The sequence below is a fragment of the Monodelphis domestica genome, chromosome 8 (genome assembly GCF_027887165.1).
Source record: "Monodelphis domestica isolate mMonDom1 chromosome 8, mMonDom1.pri, whole genome shotgun sequence".
Taxonomy (NCBI): domain Eukaryota; kingdom Metazoa; phylum Chordata; class Mammalia; order Didelphimorphia; family Didelphidae; genus Monodelphis; species Monodelphis domestica.
Genome location: NC_077234.1, coordinates 250,509,304 through 250,524,587, shown reverse-complemented (window position 1 = coordinate 250,524,587; position 15,284 = coordinate 250,509,304). Strand labels below are relative to the sequence as shown.

General features: G+C 38.2%; 1 protein-coding gene across 1 annotated transcript in view; it reads right to left on the bottom strand.

The window, feature by feature from the left end:
- Positions 1-14,226, bottom strand: part of LOC100030355 (eukaryotic translation initiation factor 4E type 1B-like) — a 40,031-nt gene extending 25,805 nt beyond the window's left edge. Inside the window, exon 1 of the mRNA XM_056808525.1 lies at positions 14,135-14,226. Within this exon, the coding sequence (XP_056664503.1) occupies positions 14,135-14,226 (92 nt within the window). The remainder of the gene's footprint in view (positions 1-14,134) is intronic.
- Between the last annotated feature and the right edge of the window lie 1,058 nt (positions 14,227-15,284).

The following is a 15,284-nucleotide window of genomic DNA, read 5'->3' as shown; positions in this document are numbered from 1 at the left end:
ATTACCAGTCATAAAAGGGGTATAAATTAAAGCAGCTTTGGGTTTTCACTTCATACAATGCAAATTGTTAAAAGGGACAAAAGATAGAAAGTTGGTATTGGAGAGGCCATGGGAAAACAGGCACATTGCTGTACTATTTCTCTTTGGAATTATGCAAGAAATTTGCTAATCCTTGACTTATGGATTCCACTAGGAAAATCATAGACTAAAGTATGATGAAGGTGGTGTTCTTGGTGTTAGTGGTATCATGACATAGGGGAAAGAAAGAAGAACCTGAGTTCAAATCTCACCCTCTGATGAATACTGTGTGATCCTGGGCAGTTTGCTTAACTTCTGGTATCCTAGTCAAATTTTTATTACTATAAGTTGCAAAGAAGATGCCTATTTGATTTTTGGAGGATGGGTCTCCCTCAGAACTCTCTTATATAAATAAAAATACCAACCCAGTGAGAAAAGCATACCACGTGTTCACAAACAAATGGAAATGAACTTGTGGGGCAGAGTCAAGATGGCAGAGAAGATACATAGACTCACCTGATCTCTACTACGTTAATCTCCAAAAAATGATGAGCTAACACCTCAGAATGAATTTTGGAGCAGTACAACACACAAAAGACAGGGCAAAATAAATGTTCAGCCCCCCAAAGCTCAGAGGGCCAGCAGAAAAGATCTGTCACACTACTGTGGAAGTGCAACCAAGGCAGGTTTCACCAGGGCAGCAGGCTTTAGGCATAGTTGAATCAGCAACAAAAGCTTCTAGAGTTCTGAGCCATAGGCGGTGAGGGGTGTTAGACAGCCAATCAGAAGGAAATGACAGGGTTCCTTTGCTGGTTCTGGATGTAAAACTCTTGTTGCATTGCCCATACATAGATGCAGAGAGCAGTTATGGGGCATGGTCTCAGGGTAAGCTGGAGCCTTAGAATATACAAATCCTTACAGCCATAGGAGAGCAGGGGACAAGGGGGAAAAGAGTGATTGTGCTTACTCAGAGACCAGAGCATAGACTAGAGTGTTAAATCCATCTCTTCCTTACATCAAACCACCTTGAAAGAACCACTTCTGAAGGCATCTGCAAAAACAAAAACAAAACCTGAAGCTGAGAACAATGCTTCCTTCACCAAGATTACAGAGCTCAAATCTAACAATCCATCTTAAATTAAAAGCAAAGTAAAGTCTGGAAAATGAGCAAACAACAAAAAAAGAAACAACAAAGAAAGTCATTTTAGTGACAGGGAAAACTAAACTTAGAAGACAACAAAATCAATACTGTGGCATCTATACAAACTCCAAGAAAAATAGGAATTGCTCTCAACCTCAAAAAGAATTCATGGAGGAGTTCAAAAAGGATTTTGAAATCAAATAAGAGAGGAGGAAGAAAAATTGGGAAAAGAAATGAAAGCGACACAGGAAGATCATGAAAAAAGAGTCAACAGCTTGGTAAAGAAGGCACAAAATATACTGAAGAAATTAATTTCTTAATTTAATATCTTGAATTAAATATTAATTAATTTATAAAAATTAAATTAATATCTTGAAAAAAGAATAGGCCAATTGAGAAAAGAGATATAGAAATGCAATAAAGAATTCCTTTTAAAAAAGGCCGAATTGGCCAAATGGAAAAAAAAGTTATAAAAAAATGCACTGAAGAGAACTTCTTAAAAGGGAAAATTGCCAGTATGGAAAAAGAGGTACAAACATTCCCTGAGGAAAATTTTTCTTTTTAAAAAAAGGTAGAATTGGCCAAATGAAAAGGAAGCATAAAACCTCACTCAAGCAAATCATGTCTTCAAAATTGAAACTTGAAAAGTGGAAGTTAATGACTCCATGAGCTATCAAGGGAAAAAAATCAGTCAAAAGAATTTTAAAAATTGAAGAAAATGTGAAATATCTCATTGGAAAAGCAACTGATCTGGAAAATAATTCCAAGAGAGAAAGTCTAAGAATTATTGGACTACCTGAATGCCTTGATTAAAAAAAGTTTAGACATCATCTTTCAAGAAATTATCAAGGAAAACTTCCCCAAATATTCTAGAACCAGAGGGCAAAGTAGAAATTGAAAGAATCCACCTAAAAGAAATTCCAAAAGATAACTCCCAGGAATATTCTAGTCAAATTCTTCAGACTCACAAGTCAAGGAGAAAATATTGCAAACAGACAAAAAGAAACAATTCAAATATCATGGAGCCACAGTCAGGATGATACAAGATTTTAGGAGCTTCTCTATTAAAAGATTGAGGGGCTTGGAATGTAATATTCCAGAGGGCAAAAGAGCTAGAAATTCAACCAAGAATTACTTACCTAGCAAAAGTGAGCATAATTCTTCAATGGGAAAAAAATGAGAATTCAATGAAATGGGGGGATTTCATACATTCCTGATGAAAAGACCAGAGCTGAATACTCTGGATATTTGGCTTTCAAATACAAGACTCAAGAGAATCATAAAAGGCAAAATGGGAAGTGAAATCAAAAGGTAATAAGGCAAAACTGTTTACATACCCACATGAAGAGCTGATTCTTGTAAATACTAAGAATGTTATCATTACTAGGTACGTTAAAAAGTGTACATAGGCAGAGGGCAAGAGTTTGAGTATTATATGATGGGATGATAAAAAAAATTAAATTAAATTAAAGCATGAGAAAGAAGAATGCATTAGGAGGAGGGGGAAAGGAAAAATAGAATGAGGCATATTATTGCAAACAAAAGGGGCATAAAATTTTATGGTGAAGGGGAACATATCAACCTTATTCTTATTAGAACTGGCTCAATGAGGGAAGAAGACACACAATCAATTGGGCATAGAAATCTATCTTAGCCTGCAGGAAAGTAGGAGGGGAAGGGAAAGAGAGAAGGGGAGTAGGACTGATAGAAAAGAGAGCAAACGGGGGAAGGTGGTGGTCAGAAACTCGATGGGGAAATAGGATGGAGAGTAATACAGAGTAATCATATTGGTGTAAACATTCTTTACAGATCTCTCTAACAAAGGCATCATTTTTCAAATCCCTAGAGAAATGAATTGAATATATAAGAATGCAAGTCATTCCCTAACTGATAGTCAAAGGATACAAATAGGTCATTCTCAGACAAAAAAATTAAAGCTCTCTATAATTATTTGTAAAAATGCTTTAAATTACTATTAATTGGAGAAATACAAATTAAAATAACTCCAAAGTACCACTCACACCTATCAGATTGACTATTATGACAGAAAAGGAAAGTAGCAAAACTTGAAGAGGATGTGGGAAAATTGAGACACTCATGCACTGTTGGGGGAATTGTGAACTGATTCAATCATTCTGGAGAGTAATTTGTTTCTATGCTCAAAAGGCTATAAAACAGTACATAACCCTTTGGCCCAGGAATACCATTACTGCATTTGTATCCCAAAGACATAAAAAAGCAAAGCAGATCTGGGGGTGGTAAAGAATCGGAAAGTAAGGGGATCCATTGGGTAATGGCAAAGTATGTTATAGTACATTACTGTAGTGGAATACTTTTGTGTTATAAGAAATGACAAGCAGGAGGAGCTCAGGAAAAAAAAACCTGGAAAGATTGAAATGAACTGAAGTAGAGTAAAATAAGCAGAACTAGAAGAACATTGTACACAGTGACAAGAATACGGGACAGAGAACAACTGTAAATAACAGTCATTCTCAGCAATGCAATGATCCATGACAATCCCAAAAGTCTCATGACAAAAAAATGCCTTCTGCTTCCAGAGAAAGAACTGATGGAGTTTGAATCTAGACCAAAGCATATCCTTAATTCACTTTCTTTCTTAATTTTTGTTCAAGTTACTTTCCATAAAAAGCTTAATATAGAAAAAATGCTTTACATGATTGCACAGGAAAAATCTCCATGAGATGGCTCACCATCTCTATGTATGGTGGGGTGGGAGATGGAGAGAGGGACAGAATTTGAGACTATATTCTTTGAAAATTTTTGGAAAATGCTTTTACATGTAGTTGATGGAAAATAAAATTAAAAATTAACAAAAAGAAAGCTGATGTTTACCAAATGAAGGATGGAGTGAATACTTTGATTTAGAAATGGAGTGGAATATTATTGTGTAGTAAAGACCAATTAATTTGATATGCTAGAAGAATTATGAGGATATTTGCATGAACCAACACAAAATGAAATAAGTAGAAAAAGATAACAATATATGTGATTGTTGCAATACAATGTCGATGCAATGATTACTGAGATATATTCAAATCTGAGTATGTTAAAAACCAATAAATTTTGGAGAACATAAAAAGAAACATTTCTTTCCTCTCCTGGCAGAGAGAATAATTGGGATGGACTTTTTTTTTTAGAGGAGGTCAATGGATGAGAAAGTTCTGTTTAATTGTTTTCTTTGTATTAAGGGAGAGTTCCTCCTTGAGATGAAAGTTGAAATTACTTTGTTGTAAGTATAAAACATGTCAGTAAGACTTTTTGGAATAAAGTTTAAAGAGGAAAATCATTAGGGCCCACAAGAATAATGTACTTTATAATTATCAAAAGACAGAAAGACAGGTGATGGAAGATCTAAGAAAACTATCAAATACACAATTGAAGGTTCAGGTCAGAATAAGCAAATGTGAGGCAAAAAAAATCAGTGTTTGCTTATAGAGTGTTCACCCAACTTTGGCCAAAAACAATACCCATAACTGCCAAGCTCCCTGCCTTCAATAAGTAGAAAGACAGGGCCAAGACAAAAGTCACTGATTATGTTTGTAATGAACCCTTTGGCACTTTTGTTCCTCTCTTCTTTATTTTACTATGTGGACATGAAATTCACATTGGCACAATAATTATAATATCTATTTCCTTGGATCATAGCACATCTGCTGACCTTTTTACTGTTTGTGCAGACCTGGGCGATTTATCAGAATTCCTCATCTCAACTATCCCAGTTCTGGTCCATTCTCCCCACCCTTGTCGAAATACATCTCATACTCTGGAAGCTATAAGGGAAGAGATTTGGATCTTAACAAAGAGCAAGACCTCCATAAATGTTTGATGCTTCTGAGGCAGTCACGAGTCCCCAAGTGGCTACTCTACAAACACTTGGGCCATATTCCCAAGCCAAAGATACGATTGTTATTTGTGGGCACAAATACAAAATCTGAGGTCTGCCACCATGCTCAGACTTTGGCAGACACATCTGATGTCTGCATAAGAAAGCTTCGATAGGATTTGGAATATTGCTTAATGGAGCTATTAACAAGGAGAACATGTAGAACATGTTCCTAAGTGAGTTGGGAACAATTTACTAAAATAGTTAATAAATTCCAGTAAAGAGGATTATGAGTGGGCCGCCTCTTTCTCTTCTAGGGTCACTTGGTTATGGCCATGTCACACTAAGAGCCCAGTTTCCTCGGTCACATCCTCTGGAATGTGTGGCAAGGAGAAAAGGGGGAAATGTTCAAGCACGTTTATCATTGCAGACGTTCTTCATATTATTCCTTTTACTATTATATCTTACTTAAATCACAGTTTGAGTTTATCAAACTATTATAGAGGAATCATTACAAGTAACAAAAAATTAATTAAATTTCCTCTTATAGTACCTGTGTCAGGGAAGTGAAGATATGTAACAACCTCTAAATTAAGTAAAGGATGACAAATGAAATAGAAAAAAGATTTCCTAAAACACGGCTAATGACCACCAACAATCAGTAAGTACGGATCACCAGTGCTGACATATTTTAAACTAAGCAATATCAGTTCATGGTATTTGCTAATGCTCAAAAGTCCTATCTATATCTATCTATAAAGATTATTTTTATACATTATTCCTCAAAGCTAATTTGTAGGATTTTGGAATACACTTTTGATTTGCTGAAGTTGCTTTTAGTTAAATGAACAAATCATTAGTTTGACAGTTAGAAAGTATCAACGCAGGCCTAATGAGCATACTATGAGTTAGTATGTGATGTGATAGAAAACTATTGATAAACTATTTCTATTTCTATTCCCCCCTTCCGCTATCATTTGCTCCTTTATTTATTTTTAAGTTTTAGGTCTATTCTTCTTTCACTGAAAGTTTAAAGAAACCAAAGAATCAAAAACAAAACAAGCACAAATAACCTTTTCTGTACTTTCTTCATTGCTTCTACATTTGAATTAGATGATTACTGTTGCCCCTAGTCCTCATCTACAAACAAACAGGATGGGTTTGGTTGAAATTTGAGGTCTTTCTTAGCTCTAAAATTGTGATTTTTTGATTCTATGTAAAATCACAGTAGTTGGAAGGCAAATATTCATGGGGAACAGCACCCAGTAGGACACTTTGGCTATAATATGGCATTGCCTATGACAGAGTAATTTGAAATGTCTGGGAAAGATCATTTGGAGACAGATTGTAAAGCATTTTAATTTATTTTCCTGAATTAATACTCTTTCCAATATGCAAAACGGCTTCTCCTATTTCATCAAAAGATTTGGGGGTTTCGGTGGTTTAGAAGCACTACACATGTCAACAGAATGACAGGAAGCCAAACAAGCTAATGTTCTCTTAGAACAGAATTCTGTAATTCTAAATTGTTAGGATTCAGAGCTGTACATCAGTCATAGTAAATATTGTGCCCCCAAATTTCACATTTTAAAATCATCATAAAGCTTTAAAATATATTAAGTGCCTATCACTGTGAAAGACACAAAGTATGGAGAGACAACAGATTTGATCTCAGAAGTCTACAATGTTAGATCGACTCAAATAAGATAAACTTAAAGATAAACACAAATAGCTTTATAAGTTCAAGTTGGGGGTAGCATAGCTCTGAAACTAATCTGAAAAAAGAAATAGTAATGGCTGAAAATAATTTGCAAACAACTTGAAAAGTACTTTAAGTATATTTTCTCATTTGAGTGTCCTAACAGTCTTGTACTACAGATATTTATACTAATATTTTATAAATTTGCAGTACTAATAGTGTTAAATTTGCAACCAGAAGGTCTGAATTTAAATGTAGCGTCTGATATTTACTAGCTATGCAAGTAACGTACCTGTTTTGTGCCTCAGTAACCTCAATGTAAAACAGGATTAAGAAGAGCACCTGCCTCCCCTGATATTTGAAGATAAAATGAGATATTATAAATTGTAAAGCATTTTGCAAGGATAAAACCATGTTATTATTATTTAATTATGGATGACTTGAAGTGAATAAAATTATGTTAAATTTGCTCATGATATCACAGCCAGTGTCTGAAGTAGGATTTGAATCTACTTTAAATTCAACTCAGCAAGCATTTTAGAGTATCTGTTATGCTTCAGACTCTGCTAGAAGGTTAACCACAAGGAAGAGAGACAGACGGACAGAGCAGTTCCTGAGTTACTTCCCCATAAGAATTTGTATTCTATTTGGTTGTGATTAATGGTGGCAAATATGTACCCATATAAGTCATGATAAAATATATGGTAAGTGTATTGCATTGGTCAAAGGAGAGTTGTAGTGGGAGGCTCTTGAACCAAACTATTTAGCAATCTTGGGATTCCAAGAGATGGAGATTTCCAGGCACACTGTAGGTAATTGAAAATGGTGAGAAAGGCTACTGGCTTTATAGTCAGAAGACCTCAGTTTAAATCCTGAGTCCAATACTGACTGCATGGGTGATCTTGGGCAGATCACTTCATCTGTCTGTTTTCTCACCTGTTAAAAAAGGCCTGGCATGAATGACTCTGAGATTGGTGATTTTATGATCTTATATAAAGGCACAAAGATGGGAGATAAAATGTTTATGGACACAACATTGAACAGGTCAGTTTGACTGAAACAGAATGGAAGAATAATTTGAAATAAGTCTGAGAAGATAATCATTAGACAGATTGTGATGAGTTTTAGCTCATTTTCCTGAATTTACATCCTGCCACATTACTTCTCATATTTTATCAAAATATTGGGGATTTAGTGGATTAAAATCTCTAGATGAGTAAACAAAATGATATGAAAGCCGTCCTCTTAAGTCTCCTTGGGAAGCATCCTTCTCAGAACAAGAGGCAGATGGTGAAAGCTCTGCTGCACTCTACCACTCTCAAATCAAATTTGGAGTATTATTTTCTATCCTGGGATTTACAATTTAGGTAGGATATTTATGCCCTGAGAAGATTCAGAGAAGAACTATATTGGTAAAGGGCTTTGGCATCATTCTAATCAAAAACTATTTGTAGGACTCTTACATGGAAAAGGGATTACAGGGAAATGCATTGTGGGAAGATGGTGGAATAGGATGTGAAGTTTTCTTGCCTTCCTAAACACCTCCACAAACAACCAAAAATAACTTCATAAAAATCAACACTAAAAAAGGCAAAGACCAATAAAGAGATGGAGTGAAACTGAATAGCCCAGAGCAACTAAGGAGAAATGTTTCTAACTTCTTTGGCCTCAGTCCCACAACTCTAAACCCTGGGGCAAGAACAGAACAAACAGAGGGGATCCACAAAGCAGCCCCTGAAGACAGAAATAACAATCTCACCTTTGTGTTGAACCAAGGAAGCCTGGAACTTGAATTCAGATATAGAGCCCTTGGAGTAGCCTTGCCTGCTACTGCTTTGAGACCCCAGATGTCCCATGGCTAGTGATTGAAGGAGTGGATACCTCAGAGTCAACAGGCACCAGGCCCTAAAGGCAGAAACATGAGCCTCTTTGCAAAGAGGGGACTTTGAAGACCTGAGAAGCATGGTTCTATCTGTTCTCTCTGGGGCTATGATGGTGGAAAAGGAGTGAGGAAGATGTGCACTGCTGAGTCTGTTTGCTGTGGGACTGGGGCCTCATCAGCTCCACTCCAAGGAAAGTAGAGCCTCTGGTTGTTACTATAGGGCAATGACAGCAAACATTGTAGAGATGGAGAGCTAGGCCTCACTCCCCAACCCCACACACTTGCCTACACCTTACCCCACACAGGAGAGGGAAAAAGCACTGCAATTGGGCTCCTGGGTAGAGGGAGAAGTGAAGAGAGGGATGTACTCAGAAAGTATAGAGAGGGGGAGGGGAGTGGCCTGAGTGCTCTGCTCCTCTCCAGCTTTGTAGTCTGTGAGCCATGCACTTTACCTCCTGTGCACCCCCATTGGGCTGCTGGGCAGAGGGTTGGGGGATGTAAAAAAATGTCATCAGGCATGGTAAAGAGGAGAAGGGGAGCAGCTCTGCTCAAGTCCCTCTGCCTTTCTGGTAATGAACTCTGAGGGGTGGGAAGGCTAGCTGCACGCCCACAGAGAGTGCTCTGCATGCCATCTTTGGCACCCATGCCATAGGTTTGCCATCACTGCTATAGGGGCAGGCAGGCTGGCTGTTTACAGTTGCAGTCATAGAACTACTCTAAGGCTTTGGTTGGAGCACCTGAGGTTAATCATAGACTAGAGTTTGAGCAGGGACTAGAAGTACATCTGATTATGGACTATAAAAATTTCAATAACTAAATAGGACCCAGGGGAAAAATAAACACACAAAGATACACAAAGTCCTGAAACATGAGTTAATATTTATCAACACAATTGGAACCTTTGACCTCCTGAAAAAAGTAATTAAGACAGTAATTAAGTAATTAGTTAAAAGGAACAAGTAAGTATGAAAGAACACAACTATTGATGACTACTTTAGGAACTGAGAAGACTTTGGCTCAAACTCAAGACAATGAAGTAAAAATACCTACTTCCAAAACAGCAAAGAAATACAATAGCCACAAGCTCAAAAAGAGCTTTCAGAAGAGATTTAAAAAGACCTCAAAAACCAAATAAGACAAGTGGAGGAAAAATTGGGAAAAAATAAGCATAATGCAAGAAAATCAAGAACATTATGAAGGAATAATCACCCAAATGGAAAAAGAGATCTAGAAACTCACAGAGAAAAATACTCTATTAAGAACTAGAATTGGACAAAAGGAAGCTAATGATTTTGTAAGACAAAAGAATGAAATAATAGAAAATAATATAAATATAATAATAATAAATATAAAACATCTCATCACAAAACAAGTAACCTTGAAAATAGATCAAGAAAAGACAACATAAGGATAGTTGGATTCATGAAAAGTTACAATAAAAAAATTAGAAACCATACTCCAAGAAATTATCAAGGAAAACTCCCCAGAAATTCTAGAATCAGAGGAGAAAATAGAAATTGAAAGAATTCACTGATCACCACATCACAGATTCAAAGATGAAAATATACAGGAACATCATTGTTAAGTTTCATAGCTCCCAGGATAAGGAGAAAATACAAAAGCAACAAGGGAGAAAATTTAAATACTGTGGAGCTGCTGTCAGAGTAACACAAGATATAGCAGCTACAACATTAAAAGAATACAGGACATGGAACACAGCATTTCACAGAGCAAAATAACTGGACTTAGACCCAAGAAGAGCATATCCAGCAAAAATGAGCATTGCTATAAAAGGGGGAAATGGATATTTAATGAACTAAAGGAGTTTCAACTATACCTGAAGAAAAATTCAGCCCTCAACAGAAAATTTTATCTATAAGAAACATACAAAGGTAATGAAAACTAATTCTAAACAATACAGTAGTAGTCTCTTGGTAACCAAGGATGACGATTGTCTTTGTGTGTTTTTGTGCACAAAGACACTTGTGAGTGAAGATTTAAGTGGAAGAGTCGATGCACAAAGACAGTCCCACTCTCTCGGCATTGTAAGCCTGGGTCCAGTGGCACGAAAAGTCATTACATCTGGAGACTTCCTCAGATGCATTGGATGGCCGTGTTGTCTTTTGTGCTCCAACACACCCTGAGCACTCCACAGTGCTTTGCTGCATCGCCCTCTCAGCCGTTGAACCTTCTTGTTAGTTTCTTCCATCTGTTCCGCCAAAGCAGTCTTCACATGTTGGGTGAGCAAAGCCCTGGTTCACCAGGGGTCAACGAAGACCCCATGGCTACCCTCACAAGGTTTAGCCAGCTTGTCAAAGCCGTTGCCTGGGGTGTGGCCGCTGCTAGCAGCTACTGGGAGCCACACGTGAGAGCTGGGTGTCAGGTGAGGGTCAGAGGCTGGAGAGCTGCCCTAGGAGGGCACGACAAGCCCTCCATACCAAAGATATTACTCCTCCCTGAGCACCCCATACACCCCTCCTAAACAATACAAAAAGACACATTGTTTGAATCTGATATGGGAAAATGTCATCTATGGCCCCTAAGTATGGCATCATTGTCTTGATATTTTGAAGGGGCACGTATAGATGGAAGAGGTTAAGGGAATGGAATATGGTGGAAGAGTAGTGGAATAAACCAGGAGATAGGGTGAACTGACTATCTTATGTGGAGGAGGAATGAATGGAGGAACTGCCCTGTAGAAAGGAACAAGGGGGTGAAGGGCTGGAAGTGCTAAAAATTAATTTTCAGCAGACTTGGGATAAAGAGAGAACAAGATACGCAATTAGAAAGGTTAATTTTTCTTAACATACAGAGAAATGGGAGGAAAGAGGGATAGGATGAGGAGGATACTGAAAATCCTTTTAGGGAACTGACTGAGGGTATAAGAGAAGGAAAGGTGGGTTAAGAGAAAAAAGGACAAGGGGATAAGGAAAGAGATGGAAGTGAGGGATACCTATATGTGAGTACATATTAAGAGGTACAAGGATAAGGTGAACGGATAAGAGAATGAAAAAGTAGGATTTACAGCTGGGATATAAGGAAGAGATTTTGGGAAAATTTAAAGGATGGATGGGGGAAAGAATAAGAAACTGGGGGTCTCCCTGTGGGACTGAGGGAATGAATGTCTTTTGGAAAGCTGAGCCAATTTGGAACTAGAAGGGCAAGAGGAGAGAATGGGGCAGTATTTGGGGGAAGGGATTTGAATAGGAGAGGTAGAGACCAAAGGAAATTGCACATCTGAATAGGGATACAACAGAAATAAAGGAAGAAGGGGGACAAACACTGAGGAGGAACAGAGTAGATAGGAATGCACAATAGTAACTATGACATTGACTGTAATGGGATGAATTCACACCTCAGAAGAAAATGAGTAGAAGAAAGTATTAAAAACCAGGACCTTGTCCTCAGACACTTCCTAGCTGTGTGACCCTGGGCAAGTCACTTGACCCCCATTGCCTAGCCTTTACTGCTCTTCTGCCTTGGAACCAAAACACAGTATTGATTCTATAACAGAAGGTAAGGGTTTTTTTAAAAAAAATAAGAAAAATAAAAAATAAAAACCAGGACCTGACAGTGTGTTGTCTACCAGAAACACACGAAAATGAGAGTCAAACAGAGAGTGAAGGTGAGAGGCTGAAGCAGTCATGATCTCTGCCAGAGTTAGATCTGAAATGGATATAGTTGAAAGGATGAATAGGATAACTATATTATATTGGAGGGGGTATTATGGATAATGAAGCTTAGGTGTTAGACCTGTATGCACCAAGGGTACAACACCCAAACTAAAAGAGATACATATGGAAATACATCACAGAATAATAATAGCAGGGGACTTCAATTTTCCCCTCTTAGAACTAGTTCAATCTACCAACCCCCCCCAATAAATAAGAAAGAAGTTAGGAAGCTGAATAGAACCTTAGAGAAATAGAAAAGATGGAGATTTGGAGAGCTGCCACAAACCTGCATGAGATGAGGCTAGTAGCATAGATCTATGCCTGAACATATACAGAATCCAGACATGGTTTCTGTGGGGACAACAGTGACTTAGAGACAATAAATATTCTGAAAAAGTTTTCCTTTAACACTTATCCTACTGTAGAGGTAATCCTGCATTTCTGAGGGGTTTGATACCAGAACAAAAGTTCAACTGGATATGGCTAAGCCAAAAAGACTTGTTTTGGAAAGAGTATGGTCCTGGCAACAGATTGTCTCTCCTACTGTAAGAACTGAATTAGTATTTCTACCCAGGTATACATTTTATAAAGTTTATTAGTTTATTATCATAGTTTTAAATCTTCTCATTCCTCTAAGTGACCTGACCATGAGTTGCCCAGCCTGCCAGGCCCTTCCTCGTTCGCCCTTACCTGCCTGCTCTGTTTGCATGTTAGTTCCAAAGCCAAAAGCCTAAAGCTTTCACCTTTATGGACGTACAGCACATACACAGATGCAAAACTTGGCATAACTGTGTTAAGTGAGGGATGTTGATGGACGGGTCAAGCTACTCAGGGGGGGAGGGAATGAACTTCCTTGACCCGCTACCTATGGACAAATCTGGCAAAAGATAGTCCTGATAATACATGTTAAGTGAGAATCAGATGGACTAAACTAATTAAACTAAATGTCAACAGGAACATGGAGAAACAGTCCTAATATTACATAGCTGAGACACTGAATTTGTTAAAAAAAAAAAGAAAACGATGGAAATATCCATTAAGAGCTATAAAGTTGTTCATGTTTATTGACCCAGGGATCTCATTAGTAGGGTTAGGCCCTAAGGGCATGATTGAGGGAGTAAAAGCTATGTATGTATGAAAATATTCATGGAAGCTTTGTTATAACAAAATAATTGGAAATAACAAAAAATGCAATGAAAGGGAGAAATGACTGAATAGATTGTGATATTTGAATGTAATGGATTGTATTATAAGAAATGACAAATATTGGAAGTATAAAGAAAACATATGAAGAGATGAAAAAAGAATAACAATAATGCATACCATGATTATATTTTTAAAAACAACCACAAAATCAAGAGAAAAATGCATCCAAGTAAAACAAATCCAAAAGGAACTCAAAAGCAGAGGAGGTTTATATTAGCAAAAATATATAACTTACATATTTTAAGCAAGTTATTTAAAGAATGGAGTTTGTCATTTAGCACATCATTTTTATTCTTTTGTTTAGTTAATTTTTTTGGTGATGGTGGTAGTTACTAAGTAGATAATAAAAATAAATTTAAATAATAATAATAATAAAAGGGATTTCATTTGATCCGCATGGCCCCAGGAGGCAGAATTAGGAGTAGGCAAAAGTAGTATAGAGACGAATGTCAAGAAAATCTTTATCGTTGAGATCTCTGTAAATATTTACCGGACTGTTTCCTCCGATTTCCCCTTACTTGCCATCTTTACATAATACCCTGATGGCCACTCAGGGTGGATAGCTCTTCACAGCTATAAAATATAGGCTTACTCAAGCTCAAAAGAAATCCGTAAGAATAGCACTATGTTCTTCCTTGAGATGAGCAGGATGTCGTTGGCAGTCTGTTACATTTCAGGATGCGAGCCCGCCACATTGAGATGCTGCAGAGCAGGCTCCTCATCTGGGCTTGATGCGTGTCCCGCTTCCCGCAACCTTTCCATGAAAGGGAACCTACTCAGCAAATGCTTCCCAAAGTACCCGTTTATGGGCTCCAGCAGGAAAGTATTTCTTATGCCAAAACTTTTAAAAGCTTGACGCTCCCCATCAGCAGCTGACGCTCTCCGCTGAGCTCTTAACCTCAAATACGGGTTGATCCTTCAAATGAGCTCCATCGCGATCGGAGAGCATCAGGCGCCTGGAGAAAGCGTGCCTCAAAGGGCTGAGCTCTTCCCACGGAAGGCAGCTTTACGGGCTGGAGGAGAGGGGCCGCCTGGCTCCTTTTCCCTTCCTTCGGTCACTTATTCGCCGACAGTGACGGGGTCAGATCACATCTTCGCGGTGATGGAGTGGACAGCGTGCCTGTCCTTCCACCAGATCCGCATCAGCCTCTTTCAGCAGGTACTTCACCCTTCATGGCCTCACTGCTCGGATTCCTTCCTGTGGGACCTCCCGACTAAATTCAAACTGAACCAAGCTCAGCCCGACAAAGTGATCAATGAATTACGACTCTTAGAGGTGAAGAAGGTTTCTCAGCAGGAATTCCTTTTATCGATGAAATCACCCCCCAAAACGTTCCTCCCAAATTTTGAAATTGTGGAATTTGGATGGTAAGCTTTATACAAGCGCTCTGTTTAGTTTGGGTACACCACTGGGAGGGCAGGCCTGAGGGCCAGTGGAGGCCCAAACGCTATCTGACTGCTTGACAAATGGGTGAAAGATGAGGTTTATTAATCTTCACGTAGACAAGAAAGGGAGGACCAGGAACCCAGGAGTGCCCAGCTCACCCTCCCAGCTCTGGGGGCTTTGCCAGAAACTGTCTTCAAAGTTCTTCCAGCTGCCTTTCACTATTCTCTTTCTCGATACACCTGCACTATCTAACTTACCTGACCTAACTGGTCCTCCAAATGAATGGTAGACACATTTAAAGTTTGCCAAATAGATGATAGCTTGAACTCCGGCTCTTTCTCTGGGCTTTCCCCACAGACAGGCTTTCCTGAGTACTGGTAGCTTTCTCTCACAATCAGGAAACACATGGGACAGGATCTCACAGGAACTCAAA